The sequence below is a fragment of the Chionomys nivalis genome, chromosome 9 (assembly GCF_950005125.1).
Source record: "Chionomys nivalis chromosome 9, mChiNiv1.1, whole genome shotgun sequence".
In the NCBI taxonomy this organism is placed as follows: Eukaryota; Metazoa; Chordata; class Mammalia; order Rodentia; family Cricetidae; genus Chionomys; species Chionomys nivalis.
The window spans coordinates 4,493,426-4,509,334 of record NC_080094.1 but is presented as its reverse complement, the minus strand read 5'-3'; the positions used below and the strand labels follow the sequence as shown (position 1 = coordinate 4,509,334).

At 51.6% G+C, this 15,909-nt stretch overlaps 1 protein-coding gene across 4 annotated transcripts in view; it reads left to right on the top strand.

Moving 5' to 3' along the window:
• The first annotated feature begins 18 nt into the window (after nucleotides 1–18).
• The window catches only part of Gnas (GNAS complex locus), a 61,385-nt gene continuing 45,494 nt past the window's right edge, over nucleotides 19–15,909 (top strand). For 2 of the 4 annotated variants that reach the window (XM_057781255.1, XM_057781254.1), the window contains exon 1: nucleotides 11,556–13,926. In XM_057781255.1, coding sequence (XP_057637238.1) covers nucleotides 11,556–13,926 — 2,371 coding nt within the window. Of the gene's footprint in view, nucleotides 41–11,555; nucleotides 13,927–15,909 lie in introns of those variants that run through there. The other 2 variants (XM_057781262.1, XM_057781261.1) reach the window with 2 other exon arrangements.

The window sequence follows — 15,909 nt, the reverse complement described above, 5'->3', positions numbered from 1 at the left end:
GGTGACTCCGTCCAGATTCTCCTTGTTTTCATGGATAAAGGTTAGTTGACCTGACCAACCTGGGGATCCCGAGACAGTGCGGTGGAGAGGAAGGGGACAGGTGGGGAGCAAGGTGGGAAGGGAGCGGTGTCCACTAATCAGCCTAAACCGCACCCTGGGAAAGGAGAGAGGGCTCCTCAATTTTTTCCAGGGCACCCAGGGGCGCTTGGGAGGCCAAAGGTTTGTTGGACGGCGAGGCTTTCCTGATGCCTCGCTGGAGACAACCTGAGGTCCCCGAGCTGGCACCCAGTGTGCGACACTGAATTCTGAGAGCGCCCCAAGTTTGGAAACGCATACTTAAACGGCAAAGGTAAGTTACTTGTTTTCTACAATTTTTTTTTCCTCCCTCCTAGAAAGGTTAGCTTGCAGCACTGGAGTTGGCTTGGGCTAGAGCCCACTGGGATCTACAGAGGTGCGCGCGCCAACTTGGGCGATCTGAGAGCTGCTGCGCCGTAGCTACACTGTTGCAATGCGCAGAAACTAACTAACTGCGCAGGAATTGGATTAGAACTCTGGAGCCTGTAGGCTCCAGAGCAAAGTCGCACGTGCGCTCAGCCGGCGCGGGGCCTGGAAATCGGGTCCCGGAATGGCCAATTTCGTGGCTGCGGGACCCTGGAGCCAGTGCCTCTCACGCCGTGCAAGCAGTCTTGGCCAGCACCGCTCACTTCTCGAGGTTTGCGGAGACTCAGAGATCGTGAAAAGGAGCGCGCGCACCTCTTCTGTGCGCCCCAGAGCCAACCTTCCGGCACAGATAGGCGTCTTTCACTAGTGAACGGTGCTTGGAGGGCACAGTGTAGGTACAGGGGCCTTTAGGGGTGCCCTTTTGGGCAAGCTGCGTTGGCAGCACGGACAGGATCACATCGGGTTATAGCTAACCTTTTGGCGCAGCCGGTTGGGCGGATCAGATTTGTCTGGAGAGGTCCGACACTGTGCGCCTAGGTCCTAGAGGCAGGGAAGAAGGAATGAGAGTGGTATCAACTGGTCTTGGGCAGAAAGATAAAGTGGATCAAGGCATAGGCTGAGTAAGGGGGTCGTGGATTGCACTTGGACAACTTCCAAGGCGTCCCCAAAGATCGTGCCACTTCCCAAGATGTCGGATCCTGCGCTTAGAACCAAGGGGGGACAGGGATGATGCGCTACAGCAATACTGTCCATCTTAAGCTCGGGTGGAGCTGTATTTGGAATCTGTAACCCGAGGGGAGATGGCCAGTGATAGTCAGCGATAGTCCCCAAACTGCCGTGAGCACGTAACACACATAGGAATGTTTTCCTCGCCAGCCTTCGCGGGAAAGGCTGATAAAAAGTAAAAGGCACCTACTAAATTTCACCCATTTGGAAACATTTTTTCCCCCAAAGTGCGAGCGTCTGGTCATGCGGCAGCCTGAGTTACTTTGATGGGATGATTTGGAAAATCTGGTTAGGGAATGCTTTTTAAGGCTTGAAATCAAAAGCGGCTGGGCTCCTGCGCTCCTTAGAGAGCAATGCGAGAATGCATTACGTAGTCTCCTTCCAGGTCCTAACCTCTTTCCTTGGGATGGCGTCGCCGTCCCCAGAACTTAAGTGAGGGTGGGCTATGCGCACTGCGGCTAATTGCGTCTTTGATCTACGTAGGGAATCGGTTTGTTAGCGGTGGGTAAAGGACGTGCGGGTAGCCCGCGAAAAGGAAGTGGGGGCTTTTGGATTGAATGCGTGAAATTCATCTTTCTGAAATTAAAATTCTCGGCAGGATAATACGATGATCGTGACGTTTTCTTGACGTTAGGTGCCATTTTATCTGGGGATGTATTGGTAGTGCGAGTTTATCAAGCAACAGGTTTCTAGTTAACAGGTGGAGATGCCACGCTTTTCAGCGTGTCTTCTCCAACGGGGAGAAGTGTTTCCGTCAGAGTTGGCTCTTTATTAGCTAAATTAGAATGCTGCCTTGTTGCTGGATGAATAAAATTTTAAAAGCGTCTTCAGTCCCTATAGCCCCCACCTCACCTACGTTGCTCCTTTAAAAAGAAGCCCAGTCAGGCTTGGTGGCGCATGCCTTTAATCCCAGCACTAGGAGGGGGAGGGGTGTGTGAGGCGAGTGGAACTCTGCCTTCAAGACCAGCCTGGTCTCCAGTTCCAGGACAGCCAGGGCTGTTAAACAGAGAAACCCTGTCTCAAAAACAAAACAAAATAAGAAAAAAAAAAAAAGAAAGAAAGAAAAAAACAGCAACAAAGAAGCCTAGCTGAGCAGTATGCCAGGCTCACTTCACACACGGGGCACCCAAACAGGAAGGCGCATTTTGCTGTCTCTCAGTAATCTTCAAGCTCTACCTGTCACAGCAGATGCATTTGCACCCCAGTCTGCTACCCAGCAGCAGAGCCCTTCCCCCTTCCTAGGGCTACTCTGACTTCATGAGAAAAAGCCCAGGGGGCATATAGGAGTATAGCACACTTGGGAAAGCACCCACCCACACAAGGAAAGGTTTTGCTAAACACACATTTCAAGTCTACTTTCTGTAAAATAGAGATTCCAGTCAGTGGGGTTCAGCTACTTTCTTTCCTTTTCCAGGGGCTTTTCTAACAGGTTCTCAAACATTTCCAGCTTCCTAGCTTCCTAACTGGCCCTTTGTCTTACGCGGTTAAGCCGGGGTTAGCATTTGAATGGGCTGGCTTTTTCTTTAACAGAGGTAGAGTAGCTGAGGGAGACTCACCCTGGGAAAACCCGACCGCGGACCCTGTAGACCCCAGCCATGGGGGGTGGGGACGGCAGCAAAGCTAGTTAAAATTCTGTGCCTTAATATTTAGGGTTCTTCACTGCATTAATCGTTTGCTTAATGGAAAAACTTTGCTTCTATAGAGGAAGAATGCTCTAATCATTGAATTTAAGTGCCTTTCTTTTATGTGGCAGCGTTCAAATACCATGTGACGACAAAACCTAGATTAAGTATTTTTTTTAGTTTAACAATAAGACTTATAGTTGTATTTATGAGCATTGAACTGAGATGGGGATGTGAACTCTTGGAACAGGCGCGAAGGTTTTTTTGTTTGGCGTTGCTTTCATGCACCTGAAGCTAAAGCTTCTTCTATTCTGGAATTGTTTGCCACCTTTGATCCTTTAGCCTTCATTGTAGCAGTCGTGTTGGGTTAACAAGAAATTCGAAACAGCAGTACTGGTAAGAATAAAGTTTTTTTTTCTTTTAAAAAAATGTATGGATTTTATTTAATTTCTCCCTGTTGTCACTGATCAGTGACCACGATATACAGGGCATACAGGGTGGCAACCTATCACAAACACAAATCATGAAAATCTAATCCAGCAGAGCCAGAGTCCAGTGATGTCAGCTCAAATATATCAACTCAAATATTGTTCCCCTCTAAAATAATGCCCAGAAACAATAGGGGGTACTCAAGTTACACTTCTAATCCCACCCACAGCGAGGGGCAGCAGAATCACAGACAAAAGGCAAAAGATACTGGGATAGCCCAGGCTGCCTCTATCCCACCCTATTTGCTGGCTTTAGTCCTCCCTACCGCCCCCTTCCAAATTTAGTTAACTAAAAAGTACCAGCTGTGAAGAAGTCTGTCTTGTGTGGGTCTAATATTAGTTTTATCAAACATGCTTCTCAGCTCGTGGCAAAAATGAATTAGAGGGCAGGGAGAGAATGCAGGATTCACTATGTCCTGTGTGGGTGGAGGCTTTCTTGAGAGCCCACGCCCTGCATTCTCCCCTGGAGATTAGTGTCTAAAACGAACCTTTCAAAGCCCAGCACAGTGCATTCCACACAGGCGAAGGCTAGCTGTAAAGCTTGAGGCGCAGCTGATTGACAACTGCACTTTAGATTAGTTTAGACAGTTTAGAGGCTCTGCCTAGCTGGGGTGGGGGAGCATGCCTTTCACTCACCCCCCCCCAAGGTGGGTGGGCGAGCATGCCTTTCACTCACACCCCCCCCCAGGCTTTTTTTTTTTAGTGGTCCCTCTCTCCATAAAATTTTAGTACTATGCCATCTTTTATGTATTGCAAAGTCTGGTAATAGCCAAGTTCACACACACACACACACACACATACACACACACACACAAAATATGCAGAAAAATAATAGGCACATAAACAAACATGCATGCACATACACATGCCAAATTTGGCTCTATGGCCTGGGGCAAACAAAGCAAACACTTCTCCCCAAAATGGCTTCTACAAATTAAGTGACTGGCTTACTGTTACAATTTATTTTATGTTTTAGTTCCTTTTCAGCCACACACACACACACACACACAAGTGTCGAATTCTACTAGTATTTTTCTCAATCTCTTTGGTAGGGGGGCCCCACCACAACCAGGAGGCAGGATAGTTCACATAGCCGGCGAGCCTGAGTAGACAGACAACCTAGAGCCTTAGATTTCTAAGTCCAAGAGGCTGGCTTGCAGAGAGAGCCACGTGGTACTCAGCCAGCAGAGGCAGGACACCCTGGGGGGGGGGTGGCGACTTGACACCTCTACTGTGGAGCAGGGAAGCCGCCTATACTGCTTCAATTGTAGGGAGAACCTGTTTTTTTTACTATTGGCCTATTTTAGGGCAAGAACATTAAACATTGGCAAGGGGATGTGGCTGCTCCAGGGCTAACTCAAGCTGTAAGAACAAGGGATGGCTGGAGGCAGTAATTTGGGGCAAATTTGAGAAAGACAAAAAAAAAGGATGGTGAGATTACAGGGAGTAAAGAAGCACCCATGCAGGAAGGAGCTCCAGACCAGGAAGGAGGTGACAAAACAGCAAATTTATAGCTATGCAAAAGTATTTTGAAGGGTTTAGGAAGAAAAGGGCTGAAGATACAATCAGATAATGGCTGGCTGCAAGTCTCTGGCAACTGAAGGAGTTAAAACCAGGTGCAACAAGGAGCAGGTGTCACCTCTAAGAGCCAAAGATGGCCACTAATGAGGGTTTCAGAGTCACCCTGAAATCACTGTCCCCTCATAGTCCCACAGAATTTCAACTAGCACAGGAATTTCAACTTAATTTATCTTCAGAACGGAGTTTTCAAACAAATATCTCAAATTCATCAACCAAAAAGACTTAAAAGTCAGTAATCTTATTTAACAATTTAAAACCTGAGCATTGGGTTTTGACTCTAGGAAGGACAGCCTCTGAGGCTTCCACTTTCAGGCTTGTGAGTGAGACCCAAAGACTGCTGGGCAGCAGAAGCTGGCAGATTTCCCCTTCCCCCAAGGCAAGAGCTGTCTGGGTGTCCTGGCTTCCGTTGCTGCTCCAATTAGACTTCATCAGGAAGATTTGCTTTGGGTAACTGGGGTTGTGTGAGAGGGTGAGATACACCATCCCCTTCAATTCACCTCGGGGTGCCTGGAATTTCCACCAGGAGTTACAGAAATCTTCAATAGCCTTTCCACTAAGCCCACCTCCCATCCCACTCCCCCACCCCCCCACCCCGCTAGCAGCCTTCCCTGGGGCTGCCTCTCCCTCAATAGCCTCAGCAGCATCCTTAGCTGCTGTGCACAAAGAAACCATAGCACCACATGGACACCTTGTGTGGCTGCAAGTGGCAGGAGCATGACAGGCTGAGGCACAATTTGGTGGCCCTGCTACAAAGAACCCCTTCTCACAAGCCTGAGCCTGAGCTTTATTTCATCCAGAGCTGATGGGGTGGATTCATAAACATTATCTCATCTCCCTAATACCCGCCCCACATCAGCCCCGTGTCCAGCGTCTTGCCCTCTCTGATAGAGGCTTCTTCCCTTTAATCAGCATGTGCCTCAAATGCTCGCCACACAGCCCCTGCTGCAGCCCCTTCTGCAGCCCCTTCCGCAGAGAGCAGTAAGCTGCTGCTGCCTCCACCGGCCAACACTGGCAGAGATTCTGGCAGGGAAAGGGGGGCTGCAGCAGTCTTAATTGAGCAGTAATTAATTGAACAGTTTCAAAGTTTTATTGCTACTAAGGGAAGCACGCAGAAAACCTTTGTCACTGGGAAGATTAGAAACTTAGTGGTTGCCCGAATTCTTTTTTTATTTTCTCTTTTTCCTGTGTCAGTTTCCTGAAAACCAATGGTACAAACAAGAGCTATTGTGCAGAGAAGGCTGCCCCTTCCCCAAAGCCACAAACCAAAGAAACCTCAGTGCCAATGGGCTTGCTTTTCCTCTTGCTCACTCTACCTCTCTGCCTCCCAAGGGCCTTCTCTACTTGGCTACAGGGAAGAATCCAGAGAGGATATCTGGAGGGGCCTTGGGCTTTAGTCAGGAAAATAAAAAAAAAAAAAAAAAAAAAACCTAAAATGTAAATAGAAACACAATTGCTGATCATAAACAAACAGAAGTCTAAGTTTTGAAAGCCTGGGGTATCACAGGAAAGGGAGACCACATGGTTTCAGGTTAACGAGGCTGAGGAAGAGTTTCAGTTGCCCTTACTTTCAAAAGGACATCTGATTTCTCACTTGGGCATGTGGGTCGGCTGCACTGAGCAAGTTGCCTTTCCTCAGAAAAGCAGAATCTAATGGAAGCATGAGTAATGCGTCCATGCTTTTCTAATACAGAAAATCCTGTGCCCCAGACGACAAACCGTCATCTCCCCATAGCCTTCCACTCTAGCACATTCCACATGTGCATGAGGTCAAGAGGCAGCTTAGCTCTGCATCCTCACACCTTTTCAGCCCTATTCGGGCACTTGCCTGTCTTGACTTCCTCTTCCCTTGTTCTCACTAGCACCTCTGAATAGTCCCCTCCTCCCTTGTCTATAACAAAGTCAACTGCAATAGGGAAGACATTTAACATCCTTTGTCAGGGAGCTGGTGAGATGGGTAAGCAAAGGTGCTTGATTCATGGCACCCACAGTGTGGAGGAAACCAGCCCCTGCAAGTTATCTTCTAACCCCCACATGGGCACATGCATGCCAAGCACATGCACACACACACAAGTGTGTAACACACAAATAAATGGGGAGAAAAAAAAAAGATCCTTTGTTAGTGTCTAGTTATAATGGGGGAGACCATTAAAAACCTCATTCCTAGTCAGGTAAGGCCCCAGCTCAGGTGCTCCCCTCACCCCAACACACAACGTCAATTCTTCTCAACACGTCAGACATACACTTCTCTATCAGTTCAGCAAAATCACCAGCCTCCACAGGCTCACAACCCAACAAGGTGACCCCCAGTGACCTGCACGCTAATTATCTCCAGCTCTTACCATTCTGGGTTTTCCAAGTCCTTGGGCCAGGCCATCCAGTTATCTTTTGTGCTGCTCAGCTTCTCCAACACCTTGCTCATCTGCAGGGCCCTCTTGAGCCATGCTGCTGGCGTACAACAGCCTCAGCACTTAGCCCCACTCATCCAACTCACTTGCTCAGTAACTAGAGGAAAATGAGAGGGGGATCAGGATTAAGTGCTGAGCTCTATTTTTCCCAGTATGAATTTACCTTTAAATTAAAATGGTTTCTAGTCAAGTGAAAATATTCTTTCTCAGTTCTTTTCAGCCAGGAGTGATTTTGCACTCCAGAAGCTATTTGGACAAAATATGAGGACATTTTTACTATGGCTACTGAGGAGATGCTAATGGCATCTAGGAGGTATAGACTAAGGAAGCAATATAATATCCTGCCACACATAAGACAGTCACCACAGCAAAGAATTACCCCAACCTAAGTCACTAGTGCAGAGGCTGAGAAGCCAGGGTGCAGAGGAAGCTGCCCTCACTTTGTCCTTTGGAGCCATCCCTGCTCTCAAATCAAATATATTCCTTTTATTCTGACTATCAGAATTTTTATCTGATTCGTGATCTCAAATCCTAGTAAGGTTGATTGCCAATTTGAATGTATGCTTTCTACCCTTTTCCTAAAAGTCAGACCTTTCCTTCCCAGAAACAGGTTGTAAAGACCCGCCCCAAGGCGTCCATCTTTCTTTCAAACAAGACTCCTTCCTGCCTCTAACAGCCCCTCCCTGGATTCCCTCTGCAGTTCCCAGTCTTGGATTCTTCGGCCCTTTGTGACCCATCTAACATAGGGGTTTTCAGGGGGCATCAGGAAACCCTCTTGATTCCCTTTTTGTCACTGTGGCTGGGTCCCCCCTTAAAGGACTTCCGCAGCTGCAGCCTTCTTGGTACACACCCCCTTTCCTTTGTTCCCTTCATCCGAACCAACCTCCATGTTGGTTCTGCCTTTTCTAAAATTTGACTCAAATCCTCATCCACAAAGGGGGAGAAAACACACCTTTTACCATCTAATCCATTTCCTCCTTTTCACTTCCTGCCAAAATAGCCCGGATGCTCCATGGATGCCTCAGAATGCCCATCCAGTTGCTTTTTTTTTTTTTTTTTTTAAACCACCCCGTCTTTCCCACCGCTTTTATAGGAGCAAAGGGGTTCGATCGTTTACGCGACAGGGACCCATACTTCGTTGTGTAGGATTCTTTGTTCCAGATAGGTGAAGGTGTGCCCACCCTGCCCCGCCCCTTCTATTCACAGTCAAGATATCTTTCTATGGAGAACCATTCGAGGCGCCATTTTCTCCATCCGGTCGGTCTTTTCAAACCCTCCGATTGGAGGCCTTCTCTTTTCATTTTCGTGCCGTCCTGCTCCTTCGCAAGGAGATTGGCACGATCTGTATCTTTTTCCCAGTCAGAAAAGCACGATATGAGAAAAAGCGTGGAACAAAAGATTCCCACAGACCATCAGAATGTCTGAACAAAGAGAATCTGAATCCTTTTTTTTTTTTTTTTTTTTTTTGATGAATGTGTTTTAGGGGCGGGTGTGAGAGGCCTGGGAAGCCCAAGAAAGCCGCGTGGCGGTCTCCTTGGGTCTCAAACCTCAGCGTCTACTGACCTTCCACCTTGTGCAGGGTTCAGCATCCCTGGAAAATGACCTCTGTCCATTCTGTCCTGCTCGTCTCTCTCTCTCTCCAGGGACCTGGATCACCATCTCCAGGCCCTGGAAATGCTTCTTCGCGGTGCCTCAGCGGTAGCCATCTCTGTAAAGAGGGTTAGCCAACCGCCATCATGACCCCAAGGGGTGGATCATGGGAGACCCCGACCTTCCCACTTGGCCTTGGCGATTAAGGGCATTAAAAAGATTGACCCTTAAGGCACCTACGGCGCCCATGGCCTTCTAGGCCTGGTCGCCATACGCCCGCCCGCCAACCGCTTGCAACCAACCCAGCAAGCACAACCTCTTTGGGCGTTCCAACGCGGCGCCCCCTATTGGACCTCCCACCCATATCCGGTTTCCGGTCTGAAGCCCCCCGCTCATTCGCCAGGCGTCCTTGATTGGCGTGACCCCAGCCCAATAGCTGACCTGACGCTGGGGTCGGAGGGGAGTGGGTTGGTAGTTGAGATCCAGTTGGACCATTCAGAGTGTGTTCAAATTGTTTCGCCATTTTGCGTGGGAGTAGTTGACCGAAACTTTGGACCAAAGTTCAAAGTATTCGGCATGGAGTGTGTCGAACCGTAGAGCTGAGGGCACGTGCCTTCGGGTGGTCCCAGGGATTCACTAGGGGTCCACTTTGTCTGCTTTCCTTTACTCGGGCGACCACGTGGATGTTGTAGGTAGGGCACAGTAGTGTTCTGAGCCTGCAGTGAGAAGAGGGGACACGTTAGACTTCGGAGAGTTAGAGCTTGCCGCGGTACACCCGCATGTGTCTTGCAGTACAGCCATCTACATGGGGCATAATTGCTGCAATCTACCCGCGTATGACTCCACAGTCTTTCTCTTACCCTAGAGTCCCACAGGTCCGACAACCACCTACCCACTGCCTGGTTGCACTGCCAGAAAAGACAATGACTCGCGCCATTGCCGACTGGTGCGCGTGCCGCGTTATAGGCGCTGGTCTGAGAGCGGCAATTTTTTTTTTTAAACCAGCCCCTGCTTTGAATTCCCCTGTAGACCCCAGCCCTACGGCGTTTTGTGTTTCATTCACTGAGGGTGATGCGGCTGTTTACTTCTCGCGACTCTGAGCCCACTGCGGAACCATAAGGGGCGCGCAGCCGTGGACTTTGTGGCCGCGCTTAATGCAGTGTGTACTGTTGCAGTTCAAAGAACAGCATCTTTCCACGGTGCTCACACCAGAAAGAGAGGGACTGGCAGGGGGTTGACAAGGGGATGGAGAGGGGCTAAATGAACTGAATACCGAATCGGCGGCAGGCCCTGGAGGCCGGAAGCTGTGGGTCTCAGTCACTCTTAGTGCCGCGGCATGGTTGGTCGATGATTAATGCGTATCGATTTGTCTAGTCTTTAAGACCCTTCTAAATCGACTATCAACCACATCCGAAATCGCCTTTAACCCTCCCCCAGAAAGCAGAAGTCGGAGGCCTGCGTTATATAGGGGTCTTCCGGTAAGCCCCGTACCCTCTCCCCTATCTGCACGGTAACGGCCGCGGCAACCACGGGGACTGCGTAGGGGTCTTCGCTTGATTTTTCCGCAGTGCACCGCCGAGATCCTTATTTCTACTGCGTCACCATCCACATAAACAAGGCGAGCCCTGATTACATACGTCACGCTAGGCCACCACTAAGACCCCCGGAAGTACAACGGGGAACGGTGGGATATTGAAGGGATTTACCGGAGCTATCTTTCACAAACAGCAAACAAAAATATAAAAAATAAAATGAATTAAAATAAAACGACTCCGAAGCATTTTTAAAAAACAAATTGCGTGTTCGCATTTGGCAGCCCCTCACCCTTTGCCCCTTCTCTGCTCTTCCGGTGGGCTCACGCCCACCTGTCGCATTTTTTATTCGCGTGCCTCTATCCCTTTACATTTATCTTAAAGACTCATTTTCACGACTGGGGGCTGAGTATGCGTAATTGCCTGAGTGTGGGGTCTCTGGATAAGGGGTTTGCCGCACACTGGGGTAATCTTGGGTGATAACGCCCTCCTGCAGTCCCTCCTCCCCCTCGAGAAGAACCGGATGGGGAGGGAGGGATTCAGCGCCTGTGCTCTGACAGACCAATGCCCACGCCTTACGTCACGTGTCCCAGCAACGCAGGAGAGCGTGCTCTCTCTCTGGCCAGAGGAAAAGCGAGCAAGAGAGCCTCAGAATCAGTCCGGGAGAGAAGAGGAAGGAGTCGAACGTCCCTGTCAGGCCTGCGTTTATCAGCCCCCTTACCCAAAGTCGGGAACGGCTGGCACTGGGAGCCAGCCTCCCGGAGCCGGCTCAACACTGAGACCGGCGTCCTCTGGCGGCTGAGAAAGAGTTTTGCTAACGATTTTCGAGACGAATCGGCACGCTCTGGAATGCCAAGAGGGCGGGGCTAAAGTTAACAAAGTAAGAAGAAAGAAGAGAAAAAGCCTCCGCGTGGCTGGCGGACCGCAGTCTGAACTGAGAAAGTTGACTAGGAAGTCTCCAGGCTCTCCCAGGAAGAAATAAGTGACTTCAGCCATGGTTTTGGGTTTTAGACTCTGAGCACCTGTCTTTACAAAAGTTGGAAACTGAGGCTGGAGAATTTTCCAGCCAATTCTTGAATTTTTTTAAAAAAAAATTTTTTTCACCCTAGTTTGGCTGGGTGCTCCGTCTTACGGGGCCCCAAATTTATTTTGAAAAACCGCCAAAGTGTTATGGGCATGCGCAACTGCCTCCACGGCAACAATATGCCAGGACAACACAATATCCCCGCTGAAGTCGGCGAGCAGCCCGAGCAAGAACCTTTGGAGGCCGCAGGGGCAGCTGCCCCCGGTGCTGGGCCTGGCCCAGCCGAAGAAATGGAGACCGAACCGTCTAACAATGAGCCCATCGCCGACGAGACTAGCACTGAGGTCCTTGGAACCCCTGAAGTCTCCAAATCTGAGTTCCAGGGCCTCAACCAGGGCATCGAGGAGGTCCGAGTGGGTGGAGACTACAGCCCACCTCCAGAGGAAGCCATGCCATTTGAGACCAAACAGTCCAGCCTCGGCGATTTCTGGCCCACCTTGGAGCAGCTTGGAACATCTGGGACCCAAGCAGGCATCAAAGCCTTTAATCCAGCGCTTTTGGAGCCCAGGCCCCCCAGTGGTGAGAACCCAGGCCTGGGAACCTACAGCCCCCCACCAGAAGAAACCATGCCATTTGAGTTCAACGAACCTGCCCAGGAAGACCGTAGCCAGTTGCGCTTGCAAGTCCCAGACCTTGCTCCAGGAGGTCCGGAGGCAGGAGTCATCAAAGCTCTTCCCGCGGAGCCCGGGAACCTCAGATCTGCAAACACTGGCTTCCGAGACGACTACAGTCCTCCACCGGAAGAATCTGTGCCATTTGGGCTTGAGGGAGAAGAATTTGGGGGCGAGAGCCCACCCCCAGGACTCCCCCGAGTCATCCCACAAATCGGCCTTGGCGGCGAGTTCCCGGCAGCCGCGGTCCCGAGTGCGCTCAGCCTCGCTCCCGCCGAGAACGCGCCTCCCCTCTGGGTCCACAGCGCCATTGACAGACCATTCAGCGAGGCTATCAGATCTCCTCCTAACTTCGCATGCGACAGCCCCCCAATGGAGATCTCCAGACCCCCGCTTGAGATTGGCAGAGCCTCCACTAGGGTCGACGACGACACCACTGTCAATATGGACGGCCCCCCAATCGCAAGTGATGGCCCGCCCATCGAAGTCTCCGGAGCCCCAGATAAGAGCGAGTGCGCAGAGAGACCCCCAGTTGAGCGAGAAGCAGCCGAGATGGAAGGAAGCCCAACCACCGCAGCTGCGGAGGAAGGAAAAGTCCCTTCTCTGGAGAGAAGAGACGGATCCTTCGCCGAGCCAGAAGCCATGGATGCCAAGCCAGCCTCTGCTGCCCAAGCCGTCGCTACCGAACCTGAACCTGACGCCGCCGCCGCCAGCGGATCTCCTCCGGCCCCAGCAACACCCACGGATCTCCAGACCGATTCTGAACAAGAAGTCGGAGCAGCCCCTGCTGTCCGAGCTGAGCCTGACGGAGGGGCAGCCCCGGTCGCCCCAGCCACCCCTGCCGAGCCTGAAGACGACGGCGGAGCAGCCAGCGGAGTTCCAGCAGCCGGAGTTCCAGCAGCCGAGCCAGCCTCCGAGGCAGTCCCTGCCACCAAGGTCGAGTCTGCCTCCGGGGCAGCCCCTTCTGCCCAGGTGGAGCCCGCAGCCGCGGCAGTCTCTGCCACCCTGGCGGAGCCTGCCGCCCGGGCAGCCCCTATCACCCCTCCGGAGCCCGCTCCCCGGCCAATCCCCACTGCCAGAGCCCATCCAGCTGCCGGGGCAGTCCCCGGAGCCCCAGCAATGTCAGCTTCCGCTAGGGCAACTGCCGCTAGGGCAGCCTATGCAGGTCCTCTGGTCTGGGGAGCCAGGTCACTCTCTGCTACTCCCGCCGCCCAGGCATGCCTTCCTGCCCGCGCAGCTGCCGCCGCCCGGGCAGCCTCTGCTGCCCGGGCAGTCGCTGCCGGCCACTCAATCTCTGCCGCCCGGGCAATGGCTATCGGCAGAACAATCCCTGCCGCCCCAAGCAGGGCCCATCTTAGACCCCCCAGCCCCGAGATCCAGGTGGCTGATCCGCCTACTCCGAGGCCTGCTCCGAGGCCATCCGCCTGGCCAGACAAGTACGAGCGTGGCCGAAGCTGCTGCAGGTACGAGGAGGCGTCGTCCGTCATCTGCGAGATCGACTCCTCTAGTGATGAGTCGGAAGAAGGGGCCAACGGCTGCTTCCAGTGGCTTCTGCGGCGAAACCGCCGCCCCGGCCAGCCCCGGAGCCACTCGGTCGGATGCAACCCAGTGCGCAACTTCTTCGCCAGAACCTTTGGAAGCTGCTTCGGTCTCTCCGAGAGATCCCGTTCCCTCAGCCCGAGGAAGGCCAAGGATCCTTTCGAGGAGAGGCGCAAACAGATGCGCAAAGAAGCCATTGAGATGCGAGAGCAGAAGCGCGCAGATAAGAAACGCAGCAAGCTCATCGACAAGCAACTGGAGGAGGAGAAGATGGACTACATGTGTACGCACCGCCTGCTGCTTCTAGGTAATGCGGCAGCTCCTGCCCCTGGGCTGTAGGGCCGCCCCGGGCACCCTGGGAGGGGGTGGCAGGGCCTTCCGGTGGGGCTTGGTCCTTGACCAAGGGAGGAGGGGTCCGGAAACCCTGCTAGAAGTTCCAGGGAGGGACCCCAACTCTGCCCTGGGGGTGGGAGAGGGGATTTTGCGAGGGTTCGGGTGGCAGAAGTATATGCCCTTTAGGGAGAAAAGTGGTGCCGAGCGACACTGAGGGTCGTTACCGGCCGGAGGCCAGTGCCAGCGCCAGCGATCCTAGGCTGGACAGGCGGGGGCGTGAGGTGAGCCCGGAATTGCTGGGGTGGGCCCTTCGGGGCTCCCCCAGTTTGATGTTTGTGACCGCGGTGGGCTAGGGCCATCCGGGTGCGCGCCCCCGCCTCGCCTGGCTGCTTCGACTCAGACAGCTTGTTGTTGGTGTGTGTTGGTGTCCATTTTCTGTGTTCGCCTGTGCATGACATGCTCAGTGTGTCCCAGTTTTCATCCATAGCACCTTCAATGTACCCGCCGATTGTGTATTTGTACTCTAAAATGGGCTGTCTTGTGATTTGCGCCATGGCGCGAGCAAAACTTTCCGTGTTGGCACACTCTGAAACCTCAGCGCGGACTCTCAACAGCGAGCAGAGAGAAAATACGCAGGCAAAGGTGGCTGGGCATCCTGGGTAATATGCCGGGCTGCAGGCCGGGGGGAGCGGGGCCGCAGCCGCGGGCCTCCATAACCTTTCCCCCCCGTATGTCTTTCTCTCTTTTTTTCCTTTGCGCTAAGCGTTTCCTCACTTCTCAATTCGTACGTCAAACCCTCCCGCCTTAACGGTTGAAAAACCAGACACTCAGGTATCTGGGGCTTTGGGGTTGTGAACAACGTCTGTATTTTGTATTCTGTGCACACACGCGCGCGCGCGCGTGCACACACACACACACACACACACACACACTGGGCCCACCTGGGGGGAGGGAAGAGGAAGGAGGAACGGGGGACATTTTAGCCCTGTTGGCAAGGCCACATTATAAACACACGGGGTTGATTTTTAAGGGGGTGGGTGTGGCTGAGTTTAAAAACTATATGAAATAATTTTCTTCTTAGCGAAGAGCCCGAGGTAAGCCAATCACTTACCATTTTTACAGCCTATGGTAGGAGGGCCCTGGTTGAAAAGGTTGGGACTTCTACTGGGAGGGCAATGTTGCCTTTGTATTTTAATTGCAATTAAAAAATAAAAAAAAAATAAATACTTGTGAGTGCATAATGAATGTGTGGACAGGCATGGGGCGCTGGAGCTATGACTTGTGAACTGTGTCAATGTTTGCATGTGACTCTTTTTCAAGCAGCTGTAGCTGGGGAAAGAGGACAAAGGTAAGATCTTTTCTAAATCAGTTTGGGGTTTAAAAAAATAAAGACTTTAGGATGAAGATTAAACAAATATTATGGCAGCCAGATGGGTGCCTTTGGAAGCTCTCATCTTCCCCCCATCTGCTCAACTTGTTCCCCAGCTCTCCATGCCCCCTCCCCTCGTCAAGACCTCTCCCCTCATTCCACAGCCAGAGCGCCCCCCCCCTCCAGCCTTCTCATCTCCAACCTGAGGCATTCATTCTTCTTGCCAGATTAATCAGAACAGCAATTAACAAAGTCTGGATCTATGGCTTAAATAAAATCTTCACGAGTGAATCTCTCCGATTAATTTCCTTTATTCTCTAAAACCTGTCAAGGGATCTCAGGACCATAGTGTCTGAGGCTGTGCTACGTTTGACTGCTAAATATTTGATAGTCTTTGATGATGTTTATTAAAAACATTGCTGACGTGACTGTGCTTTTGTGATGTGCCTCCTCTCACAAATTGTGACTTTAGATGGGATGGTCATTTTATTCGTGCCTACCTGGGGAACTGCTGGGATCATTGAATCAAACACACGAAAAAAGAAATAGTTTGAAATTTACAAATGTCCCTGTTACGTGAAAAGTATA